The following is a 13,724-nucleotide window of genomic DNA, read 5'->3' as shown; positions in this document are numbered from 1 at the left end:
TTTTTTTTTTTTTTTTTTTTCTCGTACCGGTATCAAACTTGGAACCTTGCACTTGTCAGGCCGGCAGCGGAACCACTGAGCTAAATTCCCAGCCCAGAAGGCAGAAAATAGATGAGAACAGACACGTGGAGGTTGGCTGCTTCTAGTTACGGGCAGTGCCTGTTTCTTAACTTTGGAGGTGGTTATGAAGAAGTATGCTTTATAATTATTGAATGGTATAGATTTTAACTATACTTACGTATTATGGTGCATTTTATGGTAAAATGAAAGTTGCGTGGGGCTCTTTCTGATAGGATTTTAGGTGAAGTGTAATATGTAGTTTATTTTACTTTAAGGCTGTAATGAAGGTTAACTCTTTAAGGGACTTCATTCTGAATACCAAGGACCATCTTCTGTCTTAACGAATGGCTAATGATGTATAAACAGATCGGGTCATAATGAGGGTGTTTCTTGGACTTGAGGGGCCTTTGCCACCCATATACTCATAGAACATGAAAACTTGAGTCTAGGTTTCTTGTGTTAGGTACCTCTACACACCCACTCTTACATAGGGAGGCAGTCCTCTTTGTACTGTTTGGTGTCACAACTTCTCAGTGCTTGATGCACTGAGTTAGAGAACACTTTGTAACTTTGCAGGCCATAGGAATACCAAGAAATGATCTACCCCAGGACCCCATAGATAAAGGATTGAGTTTTACAGATAAAGAGAAGAGAAAGCAGATTGTTGAGTGATTTGGCTTTGAGATTAGGTGGTGATAGCTGGAGTTTACTTTCCTCTAGTGTGACAGTACCACGATCAGGTGCATTTGGAGGGAGAGATGCCATTAGGGACCTTGGCTGGACAGGTGCTTCTTGGTGGGTGGTCCTCGTGTGTCCCAGAGAGTGCAGGCAACGGGTTGTTTTGAGGGCTCCACTGAACTCTGTGTTGTCAGGAAGGCTCTGAACGCCCAACACATTTCAAGAGGTGCTGACTTGTCCCCATGCAGGCTTGTTTATGGGTTAACCCGTGCAAGATTAGTGTTCCTTTTCTCCCTAAAACTGTTCCAGTACTTGATCCGAGAACTGTGGAGTTAATGATCTGTGGATAAGTTCCACCTTTGGGCCACTAGAGGGGGCAGTAGCTCTGCACCAGTGAGTGCTTGGCAGAGGCTCTTCCATCTCTAGCTCCCTGCTACACCACGCCTTGGCACTGCCAGCCCAGACGGGAAAAGGCCTTATGGAATTCCTTTTAGGGAAAGCGTCCTAAGGACTGGACCTAGAGAGCTAATAGATTATTTTCCTGCTATGTCACTTTTGGTAAATACAGCGTCTTCATCCAACTGGCTTTTTGATCACAGTCACACAGTATTTGTATTAAAGCTGAAAAGTAGAGACACAGTAACCTAGAACATGTTTTTCTGCTGTGATAGTGTCCTTATCTCCTTAAGACTGCTTATCAGATTCACACTGTTGGCCTTTTAACCTAGCAGGCATTGTGTGCTGTCTGCTCAGCAACTCTTGCTGAGAGGAGAAATATAACCTTGTGCCTTTATGGGGTTCAAATATCAGCATATTCTTTTAGATTTCATTAAAAAATACCTTATCTCACTTAGTTATACTTGTTCAGACTCGGGTTAGTATTTTGGTGGACTTATCTCAGCTTAGGAGATTCTTGTGAATGTCCACAAGGCACGTTGTCACCAGTGGTTTTAAGTATTTTGGGAAGTAAACTGGGAGGCTGAGAATCTGTTAAACAGATGTCTGATTGAGCCTAGGCACCTTCAAAATTCTTTTGCTTACATGTATCCTAAAAATATTTTGGAAAGCATTCTCTTCCATCTCGCATTTTTAGATCAACATCCAGGTTTTTAGGAATTCATATGTACGTAGTTACAAAAGGCAGTCCATCCTTTGGTTAGGCGGCCTGGACTGGTGGTTTGGGGAGCTGGTTCAGTTGCCTTACTTAAAGGACTTGTCCCGACGTCAGTACGTGGCTGGTTCCTTATGGGTCTTGAGTGAAGGAGATGCCCTTTTCCCTTGTCACACTGCCGTGGAGAGCACGTGGGACTGGAAAGCCCTGCGTATGCTGCCCTCCACTGAGAGCGGTGCTGGGAAGAGTGGATGTGGGCAGCAGGCGCAGGCACCCTTCACCCGGAGTGGCCCAGAATGGGGAATTGTGCCCCATGAGGCTGACAGCTCCTCAGTAGGGACCCAGCGCCACCATCGGAACGTGTGGCTCAGTGGTGTCTGCCTAATGCTGCCCTGTCAGAGCCACCTCCTGCCTGTGCCACACTCATCCTCCCCTCGGTAAGTTCAGTAATCCCAGCTGCTTCGTTATGGGACAGTTGTGCAAATGAGATGCACAAAAGCACAGCCTTGCACATCACACCAGCCGCTGTTGGTATCTGGTAATTTCCTAGATGATTTCTGTTTGGAATGTCAGACCCGAAAATGTATGTGCCTTATGAGTTCTTGACCACAAAAAGAGGAAAACAACATTACGAATGGGTTGTTTTTACAACAACAAAAATACGCAAAATGTTCTTGTGAAGTAGCTGCAGAGGAGAATGCTTTAGCTAGCTGGTGTGATCAACCCATGCTAGGTGTGGTCTGGCCACCAGAAACACCTGTGCTCACCTGGCCCTGTGCCTGCTCTAGAATTCACAGGCTGCCTTTGAAACTGGTAACGAGTTCTGGGCAAGGACCTGGGCACCTCACATGATGCCCAGTGGCCCAGGGCCCTGTGCTCCAGGATCCGGGTGAAAGTCTCCATCTTCCCTTTCTCTAACCCCTTAGCCAGGTGTCCTGAAAACCACAGGGAAATTCAGTCCCTTTTCCCCGAGGTGTTCTGTTTCCATGGTGCTCTTTTACCTGAATTCTGAGAACAGGCAGTTGAGTCGGAGGAGATGCAGGAAGCTAGTTAGTGCCTTCTAATCGACCCGAACCCAGATGGACTGCTTTGGTATTTCTGGCTCTATTTCCCTCTTTTCATACAGGAATAAGCACAGGAATGTATTCCTGAATGATGGGCTTTGTTCTTGTCCCTGTAGGTGTCCACCCAGGAAAGCTGGCCTTCACGTGGTGGTCAGTGCCACCTCTCCTTCACACTCACCGTCATTTCATGTGTTTCTTGATGACTCTTCAGGCTGTCTTAACCTGTATTTACATTTAAATAACTTCTTATTTAGAAGTCATTATACATTTTTAATTGTTAATTATAAAATAGTACAAAGAATCCTGAAAACCCTTCTCCAAGCGTCCCCTAGCTTCCCCCAGAGTGGCATCTTACGTTCCTGTGGCAATGGAAACCAAGAAATTGATACTTCTTGTTAGTGTTAGCCAGATCCCTCACCGTGCTTTTCAGCTTTCATTCTTTGCATGTGCACATTTGCCACAAGTGGAGATCCACGTAGCTGCCTCCACAGTCGAGAAGCGGAATTAATTGTGCTGCTGCTTTGTATTCGCACCCACCTTCCACCCTTCCAACTTGTGTGTGTGTGCACGTGTGTGTGTGTGTGTGTTTGGATTTTTTGTTTGGTACCGGGAATCAAATCAGGGCCTCGCGCTTGCCAAGCAGGTGCTATACCATTGAGCTACATCCTTGACCTGACCCTTCCAACTTCTGGCATCTCACTTTCATTTCTGCCCCCTGGAAACTGTCTCGCTCATGTCTAGTAATGCCATTTTGAGAATATTATATACATGGAATCGTGTAGTGTATGCCCCCTTTGAGACTGCTTTTCTCAATAAGCAAATGCCCTGAGGCCCATCCAGGTACCTGCACCGATGTTGGGTCCTGTGTCCTGCAGGGTGCTGGCCTGCCGTGAGGGCACAGAGTTGGCTCAGCCCTTCACTCACCTTTGGAAGGATTTTTGGGGTAAGCTAGTATTTTACTATTATGAATAAAGCTAATATAAACATGTATAGATTTTTGTGTGAAAACAGGTTTTTGTTTCTCTTGCTCAAGAATCTCTAAAGTTTTGGATGCCCAAACCATAGTACACGGTTTTAAAAAGTAATTCTTATGATTTGGTGAGAATTCAGTAGTAAATGATGGGGCTCCTAAAAATCCTAAGACAGACCTTTGATTATAAGAGAATAAATGAGAATGGATTATGAGGAGTTCAGTGTACTGTTTTTCCTCTTTCAGATTCTCCAGACAACAAGGAAAAAAAATTCTTCAGCCTTGAGGAAAAGTCCAAAGTTTCTAAAAACCGGGTGCATTACATGAAATTCACAAAAGGTAAGATGGAGTATTGATTTGTTGTTGAAATCTGTGTTCATACTTAGTTTCTTGGAGCATTTTGAGCTCCTCACCAGAAGTGGCTGCCTTCCTATTTGTGTACTGAGTGGGTCTCTGGACAGTGCTGGGATGGAGCCAGGGCAGTTCAGGCTCTGGTTAAAATGCAGACCAGATTTGGCTGAGCCTTCAGTGTGGACAGGTCCTGGGGCAAAGCTGAAAACGGAAATTAATGGGCCATTGAGAGGAAACCAGGACATTGTGTGGCTAGGTCAGAAGATGATTTTAATTTACTCATCAGTGTTTTTACCTACATCTCCATATTTTTCAGAGCTAAACGTTGGTGTCGAATAGCTCATTGAGAGTTATCTCCTCTGTGATAAAATACACTCCCAAGTTGACCCTGGTCATATTCTAGCCTCTCCATCTCATGGAGAGTTAATGTACGCACAGCATCGTTCTCGCCAAGGTGGTGTTGAGACCTGGGTGGAAGGAAAGTCCTGTCTGCCTCCATCCCCACCTCCCATGCCCCTTCCCACCTCACCAGGGTTTGTAGTAGTCCTTGTGTGTGCGCAGCTGTCCTTTTTTACCACTAGGTGGCAGACTTGCACTGGCGAGAAACCATTTAATTTGAACTGTTCAACTCCGCAGTCTCTTCCCATAGAATAATCACAAAGGCTTTTTATTATATACATATTTAAAGTGTAGTACATATGGCGGCGATGGTGCTGTGGCATTGGGCCACATCTGATTGTGCTTCTCTGGGAGATTAGATGTATGCCAAGAAAGGCATGTCTCTGTGCTTTAGTTTTGTCAGCTGGACTGCAGATCCTTATTCCTAGAATCCACCTGAATGGCAGTGGGAGGTGGGATTTGCACTACTCTAAACTGTTGATTGTGTTTCTCATTTGGGGCAAAGATCCCAAAAGGTGGAACTGGGTTCGGTTTCTGTGAGAGGTCCTGGCAGAGCTGAAGTGAAGACTTGTATACGGGGAGAGACTGGTACTGCCCCTTCCCTCTCCCAACAGGAGAGCGTTGGGAGTGTGTTGTTGGGAGCATTTTGGGAGTGGCTCCTCTTCCTCCTCTCAGGCAAGAGTGTTGGGCCATGAAGCTTCTAGCCAGGCTTCTCTCCACCCCACCCCAATGAAACACACTTTGCCGGCTGCTCAGTCGTTTGGAAGAGAGGACAGTGGTGTCTTTCCCAGTTCTTTACGTAGCCCTTCAGCCCCATAGGAAAAATAGTGACAAGAAGAAGGGGCTGTGCAGATCGCATGAGTGGGGGTGAGAGTGACCTCAGCTTGGGGGTGGCACAGCAGCCTGAGGAGGTGTTGGTCTGCACGTAGAGTCTTCCAGTTGTCCTTTCGTACTTGACTACATGCTTGACTTAATCTGAAGCCTTTGCTGCAGCTGGATAAACCTCTAATCTGCTTTAATCTGCTGGGTGCCGCAAGTATCTGCTTTCTATTTCTAGTTAAGCCACTCCCTTGCTACTGACCCTGTCAAACTGCTTGGGGCGTTGTGCGTTCATTTTCTATTAGCCCTACTTGAAGATAAGGGAGGTTTTGGTGTGTAGAGAAGAAAGAGTTCAAGACAAATTGTCAGGCAGAGAGGCGATTGAGTTGGGTGATGGGGGACATGCAGGCTGGGAATAAGTACAGAAGATGAGAGAAGGAAGCAGGAGACAAGATAGTGAAGAAAATCGTTACTTCCGCAGGTCTTGGCTATCTGCAGTGAAAGCTTAAAGTTTTTTAATTTCTTAAAAGGAACTCTTTCCTCTCCGGCCAATGTGGGTATTGGATGTGAAGGATGACTCTCGTAGGCTTGACCCCAGGAGCCTGCCTAGGTTCCAGGAGGCCTGGCTTCTGGCCATGATGCCTGGACACATCAAACCAATTTCCTTCCTTCAGACTCAGTTTCCTCTTGTGTAAAATGAGGAAACATTTATAAGTCCCTGTGAAGGTCTAAATTAGGGTCTGTTTCATGATGAATGAGAGCTGGCCCCTTGTATGGAGCTTGTGTTCTTGGCATTATGAATAGCAGGAATTGTAACCCATGGATGTGCTCACATTGAAGTTTGCTGATTCACCTAGGATGAGGATGATTCACATTGTGACTCCACCTGTGGTCCAGGAAACCAAATAGAAGTAGGTGCTGCTTATACAGAGCTCGGTGAAGATTACAGATAAAAGTTTTACCATAGCAAATGGGTGCTATAAAATTTGCTCCTGCCTTAATATTGACTACATAATTATCACAACAGATAACCCCAAATTTATATTTGACTGAAACATATTTGTAAGTTACTTTCATCTGCATTTATTTAAAACCTGACTCCAGTGTGTGTGCGTGTTTTCAATTCCTTGCATATTCAGAATGGCATTGAGCCTTGTGCTCATTTCTGGTTCTGTAGACATTTAAATATCAGGTAGCACCATTTCACACTACCTTTTTATTGCTTACTTGTGTCTCACTCAATCTGACCCACACTGGTCGTCTTCCCTGCTTTTCTGGCTTACTTCTTAGGCTCCTAACTGAGGTGCATGTTCTGTTCTTAAGTAGGTTTTCTCTGGGTCTGTTGTTGAAGTTCTATTTAGTGGTCAAATCAGGCAGGCTGGTTTCTAGCTCAGGTGAAGGCAAGGGAAGTACTTAGAGCCAGAGTGGGGTCTTCCTGCCCTCCAGGAACAGTGCGCACCAACTGTATCCTATAATCTGATACTCCTGCCTCTGGAACTGTTTCTGTACCTATTTTGTATTAAATCAAAGGGCATTTTGTTGTTTAATTTCGCGGAATCACTGAGCAATATCATTTGAATGCTCCATTGATAGTCAGTGAACCAGAACCTTCTGGGTCATAATGTTACTTTGCCAAGTCAGTTTGCGACAGGAAACCACAAAGACAAATCCACAGGAGTGGAACTCAGGTTCTTCCTCGAAACACAGATTCCTGTGTCTGACCTAGACCACCCTCCCCAGAGCAGTTACATTTTAAAATGCATGTACCATGAAGTTGACAAATGGGGAAGGATTTGGCTGACCACTCACAGTGTATTACTGGGTAGAGGTAGAATTCCAATTCCAGTTTGAAATTAAGTTTATTTTTTAAAATAAAAATCATAGATCCTATGGACACTGTTTTTACCAGAGCCACTTAATTTCCTGCTGTCATTTTGTTTACTGATGATATAGCTATTACAGTTAGGAACTATTTTTTAATTGGAATTTATACTTGCATTTATTCTTTTAAATTTCTGTTTATTCTGTTAATAATTATTGATCCTATGTGTCAATAATTGCTATCAAATGAGTGAAAATTTAAGATGTTTGAAGCTATGCATCGAACAGATTTTTGTTTTGTTGTCCTTTTTTTTTGGTGCTGGGGGTCACACTCAACTCATGACTTTGTGCTTTTGAGGCAGGCACAGTGCCACTGAGCTAAATCTTTGGCCCCTTGAACAGTATTTTTCTTTTCTTTTTGGTACTGGGGATAGAACTCAGTTGCAAGGCAGGTGGTGGAACCACTGAGCCAAATCCCCGGCCCTCAAGCAGTATTTTTTAAAAATACATTTCATAATCCTCAGTAAGTAGCTTGTGTTTCTTTGAAGTCATTGAGATTTCTGTCATAATGAGGAACCCAGAGACCCAGAAATTGTGTCTTGATGGTGTACCAGAAGCAGGGTCAGTCTCGAAGCTCAGTTTTCCCTACATCTGTGTGCGCTAGTTTATTCTTACAGTTGACAGGGAATATCAAGAGTTTTGACTCTGAGACATTTATGTGATTCTTTAATTTATTCACCTAAGACTTGTGATTTTTATGGGGTGGGTAGAAAGCAGTAGTTACAAAACTTTTTTTCTACAAGTCATGTTCCTTTTAAGAGTTGCATAATTTAGATCTGTGCTCTTTGTTTTAAAATGAGTGGCCTTACTGAAAAGTACCATGTTTTCTAGGGAAGGACCTGTCATCTCGGAGCAAAATGGATCTTGACTGCATTTTTGGGAAAAGGCAGAGCAAGAAGACTTCTGAGGTATGGAGCCACATCCAGTTGGGATGTTCTGTCGTACTGTGGTTTTCAAGTGTGAATAGGATTCTGTGCATCTGTTACTAATAGTGCTGCATTTTTTCAGAGAAAATTACCCACTCCCTCAGTACTTTAAGCATTTCATATGAAGCTGAAGTTGATCCTCTTGTTGTTAGTAGCTGGTAGCCACATTTTACAAGGAATCTTAAAAAAAAAAAATATGCGCTGTATCTGTTTTGTTTGTTTCTAGTGTGAGGACAAAATTTAAAACTCAGGGGTGGTACCACTGCTGGTATAGTCAAAGGGAAAAAGTGTCCCTGTCACCATAGGAGGGGGGAACGTTTGTTTTCCTCCTTCTGCGCTGTGATGTGGAATGTGACTGCGACGGGGAGATAGTTCAGTGCATGCAGATTCTGGAGCTTTCTGTCCTCTTGTGAGAACATCTAACAGTAGTCCATCCGTGTCATCTGGACGGAGTCTCCTCTTCAGAGCTAGAAGAGAAGAGGGTGACTGTGCTAACCTCCAACTCGGTGAACCCATAATTCAGAATCCCAGTTGTTAAATTGTCCATACATTTCACAGAATTTTTGCACCATTTGCAAATGTAAGGGACAGCATTAAATATCAGAATCTTTGAAATATGGATATCTGGAGATAATGGGTTAAAATAAAACTGGTGTTGTCTAAGAAAACCTGGAATATTTGGTTGGTACAACTATTCTACTAATCTGCTCAGGTGTATCATACTTAGTTCCTCTGATGATTCCTGGTGAATCATTTTAAGAATGAAAGAGACTTGTTTCATTTATCTCTGATATTTTTCCGGGCTGAGAGAAGTCTTTTTTTTTTTCCTTGGTGATTTCTATTTATTACTTAGTATTATTTTTAACCTGGAATTATTGGTGTCTAGAAATTGTGTTGGGTAATTTCCCTGCAGGCCTTAGTATGGGTCTGACCTACCCCTTTAGAGGGAAATCTGCCTGGCTGGTGGCTACAGGCTCTGTGCTGAGCTGCCGGGCAGCAGCTGATCCTGCAGGATGAGTTCTGACACAGGGCCGTAGTGAATGTTCCTTCACAAGAGAGAGGCTGCTGGGAAAAGACAGACAGACTGGCTCTGGCCCATCTGCCCCTCTGTGGCTGTCCTGTGGCCTTTGCATTGAAAACAGTTCACATTTATCTGATGTGGTTATGCTTTAGCAGTTGTCTTTGAGCTTTTATCAGACACACTGGTAATAGTACTATGTCATCACTTTGTGAGAATATGATTGGCTCTTCCCGTTTGGTAGAAAATAAAGGTTTAAATTTCAGAACTTCACTTCTTGCCTTCAAGGTGAGTGCTGCAAGTTCAAAAGTATGGGGCCTAATGGCAGCCTTGGCAGCCCTTTTCCTCCTTGGATGGAGCCAGAGGCCCAGTTGAGAAAGCACAGTTTCGGGAGCACAGTTGCTGTGTTACTTGTGTCTTTTCTGGTCTTTCAGTTGAGCCAATTGATCTGGATATTTATGTCCAAGAAACATCTTCACCTCTTGATTGATGGTCATGGGGAGTTTGACCTTTTATTTTGAAAGTGTTATAAATTCATAGGAAACCTCAAAGAGAGGGTAAAGGAGCTCCTTGTACCCTTCCCTGTGTCCTCATGCTCTTAGTATCTTCTGTAATTCTGGTAGAAGATGGGATCAGGAAGTTAGCATTGGTGTATAGTTTTGGCACATTTGTGGACTCTTTAACCACTGTCTTTACTGCGATCTTAAACTGTCCTTTCACCATAAGAGATCTTGCTCTTGCTACCCCATTTATAGTTATGCACCCCTCCACCACCTTCCCTGACCCCAACACCCCCTGCTGCAGGCAGAATTATCTTACTGAAACTAGAATGCAGCGTATATAGATCATTGGCTCTTTTGTGGTTTGGAGCTGAGTTTGCTCAGATCCCTGTGGTCAGAGCCCAGGATTCAAGGGTGATTGTGGTATCTGTGACTTAGTCACTGCACTTACCCATGCTAGATCTTCTGTCTTCTGTCTCTGAGGTCTCCAGAGAAGTCCGTGTGGACATCAGATCACTTGATGTCTTTACAGTTTAGCCTATCGATTAAGACATTTGCTTTAGAAATCTCAGAAGTATACCAGACTGTAAAGTGATGTATGCAGGAAGGCAACAGGTTTGTGAGTACTGGGTTGGAGTTGGAGAGCTCCTTGGGCAGTGTCTTAGCGTTTACTCATTGTGGTGAAGTTGGAGACCACCTTCAGGAGGCATGTAAAATTTGTATATGGGCACTTGTGCAATTATATGGATATGGAGAATCCAGAGCTTTTATTGGATTCTAGTCCTTGATACAATATGAAACCTTAAAATCTAGAACTGTGTATTTAATTGCCACCTGTATCCCCCAAAAAGCATTTAAAGTGTCAGTTCCCTTGATGGGCTTTGTATGTGTAGCAGAACAACTCATACCAAGCCAAGAATCTGATCTCTTAATTAGGCCTCTCTGTATTTCTAAATGAACAGAAATATGTATCAAAGTAATAATTCAAGATATGTACAAGATATGTAGTTTAAATCACTCCTGTCTGTTTCTGCGTCTGAGCAACTAGTGAAAACATTGATCCACTGTCTTTTACACGTGGCTGTTTTCATTGCTCACATGCACTGCACAGTGAACAACTTCAGACCGGGGCACCCCAGTTCTGGGTTCCAGACGTGCTTGGTTCAGTGTGGTGCCTGGTAGGGATTCAGTAAGGAGGAACCTCATTTTATTCCCTTTTTAAAAAATGGGCTTGTTATAGATCTTTAAAATCATGGTTTTTATAGCTACAGGGTTGATGTTTGAAATATCATTTCCTCTGAAATATTTTCAGCGTGTCTTGTCTGAGAGTGGGAAGTACTGTTCAGCGTAGATGCTGGTATCCGTGGTAGATACTTGAGGTAAGATAAACTGAGAATTTCTGCTTATGACACTTTGTGTGTGTATGTGTGTTTTTTAAATCTAACCAGTTTTCCAGAAATTAACTTTCAGGCATTGCTTCTTAGATTGGGACAGCTTCTCATAGATTTAACTGCTTCTCATTGCTATAGGAGGTAGACTGTAGCTTCTCAGGGACCTGCAGTAGCTTTATTGGTGCTCAGTACTTCCTCCAGCCATAGAATCTGTCGAGAGGCACTGGTTCCTAGCTGAATCTGGCTGTTCAGAGTACTTGGTTAAAGAATGAAGGATCATCACAAACTGTCAGCTACTCAGAAAACTTACAAACATGCTATGTGAGAATGGCTGGCTATACATGTGTAATTTCCAAGACCTTTCTTTTCCCACTATATTTGCACTACATTAAGTGGAAGACAATACTCTGGAGTGCAATGCCCCTGAATTAGAGTGCTCTGTACTTTCTAGAGACAAAGAAATGATCCAGTATATTTAATTGAAATTACTTGGATCCTGCAAGACCTGCACAAGGTACTTGTACTGCCCAGTGCTTTCTTGAAATTGTGTACATGAGCGCGCATGTGTGTGTGTGTGTGTGTGTGTGTGTGTATGTGTATGTGAGAGATCTCACTTGGATTCCAAATTGAAGTTAGAGGCTTACTGAAAAACAAATTCCGTTGGTTCCTATCTGGTTGAACTTCCTATAGTCCTAGTTTTTTTCCCTCTCTCATTTTTTCCCTCCCCCACCTTCCCGGTTTCCTTCCTCTGTCCAGTGTGTTTCCTGATTCACCCTTATCACTAGAAAAAATACTCCTGTACTACATTGAGCATTGAGAATGTGTTACCAACAGTCTCACTTTGTTTCTCCAAACAACAGGCCTCTAACATAGGCTCCTGTTGAATAATTGTCATTCTCTTCACCTGTCTGAATTACTTGAGTCAGACACCTTGTGAGTATTCTTATACTCTCCCAGGAAACCTAGCAAGCAATCACTTTGCTTGAACTCTGCTGGTGGCTTTTGCTTTTTGAATCAAAACTTGGCTTCTTTGCATCCTGTGTTCCATTTGAATCTCTTACCCTGAATCCCCTTTCTTTTCCATCTCCCATCTCCTGCAAGCAGATCTTCCTCTTCTAGTTAGGTGGATTAATGGAGCATCTTGGACCATCCTTCTGGTTCAGCTCAGTGTCTTAACGGCCTCATAGGGAAGATGATTTTGAAAAGGGTCTTTTATTCACATCTTGAGATTCATTTTTACTGAAATTGAAGGCTGTTTCTTGTTTTGTTCTCAGTCTTCTTTTGGTAAACTGGTTTGAGTTTCGCAAGTGGTTTTTCAGGAGGCCTCTCTCCCCTCCCTGCAGCTCCCGTAAGTGCCGACACCCCCATTACCATGTTACCGAGCTCATCTGCTATTGAAGAACCTTTCAGTTAGGCAGGTGTAAGCCTGTGAACATGCCAAATGATTCATCTGAGTTCTGAAATTTATTTATTATTCTTTTGGCTGTAATGATTTCAATAATTCTTGTCATAATTTGACCAACAGTGACAAAATTAGGATTCAAAATTATCTAAGCTGGGACATTTGGCCAAAACCTATTCACCTCTTTAAGGTGAAATTTTATGAAGATGTATAGTCTCATTTAATCCTAGAAAGGTCTAATTTGGTAGCGTTTAAATGGAAAGTTAGAGAGTAATAACCTGTCCATAAGTTTCATAAACTAAGCCAAAGCTTGCGGTATGGCAGCTGCCTGAACCAGGGTGCTGCTGGGAAGCTGCCCTGTGTGGACGTGGTAGGCCTCCTGCTGTCTGTGGGCCATGGGCTGTGGGTGACCCGTCCTGTTGGTGCCTGGGTGCTTGTGTAAGGCGCATGTCCAGAGACTCATCTGGGGACAGGTTTTCAGGAAGCGTGTCCCACACTGGACACAGGAAGTAGTCTGTATAGCAGATACAATGAAGAAAATGGTAAGAGGAGTAGCGATGGGTGAAATTTGTAGAAAAAGGAGGCAGCCTGAGCTGGCAGTGCTGGCTAGTTTAGGGGTACACCTTGTGCTAGGTTCCCTGCAGGAATTCTTGTCCTCATATGTGTTGGGACGTAAGGCCTCCTAGCCTCTCCAGCACTGGCCTTGGATTCTAAGTAAGAGATATGTGGAATCGACCATATGAAATCCTGCAGGTGTGTTCCAGCCTTGCCATGAGGTTTCGTGTTTTTGCTAGACTGCAAGGAAAGAAAATTATTGAGCTCTCTTTTCTTTATTATCATATTCTAGAGCAATTTTAGCTTTGTTTATGTTCTGTATCCAGATGAATGTGCAGTCATCAGTATGTTGGAACCAGAAATCACATGATCCTGAGGTTCAGTAACAGGTTGTCTGTCTTAGCGGATTCAGAACATAAACACATTATTTGAAAGGTCAAATGATGGGTGAGACAGCATTCTTAGATCTTTCCATTTTGTCTTTAAGCTCAGTTTTCCTATCTGTAAAGCTGGGACACTGAACTATGTGTTTTCTGTAGGTGACCCAGTGGTGCTGCTCATCCTGTGTGCTCCTCTGCATGCCCACCATCACTTCCTCA

General features: G+C 43.4%; 1 protein-coding gene across 2 annotated transcripts in view; it reads left to right on the top strand.

Annotated features, from left to right (window-relative positions):
- Pinx1 (PIN2 (TERF1) interacting telomerase inhibitor 1) overlaps window positions 1–13,724 on the top strand; it is a 70,845-nt gene that overhangs the window by 13,153 nt on the left and 43,968 nt on the right. For both annotated transcript variants that reach the window (XM_010622849.1, XM_010622841.1), the window contains 2 exons: window positions 4,130–4,222; window positions 8,165–8,241. In XM_010622849.1, the coding sequence (XP_010621151.1) occupies window positions 4,130–4,222; window positions 8,165–8,241 (170 nt within the window). The remainder of the gene's footprint in view (window positions 1–4,129; window positions 4,223–8,164; window positions 8,242–13,724) is intronic.

This window comes from Fukomys damarensis, unplaced genomic scaffold (assembly GCF_012274545.1).
Source record: "Fukomys damarensis isolate Sample0158 unplaced genomic scaffold, DMR_v1.0_HiC HiC_scaffold_18, whole genome shotgun sequence".
Classification (NCBI taxonomy): domain Eukaryota; kingdom Metazoa; phylum Chordata; class Mammalia; order Rodentia; family Bathyergidae; genus Fukomys; species Fukomys damarensis.
The sequence above is the reverse complement of the archived record's forward strand: the minus strand, read 5'-3'. Positions and strand labels throughout refer to the sequence as shown.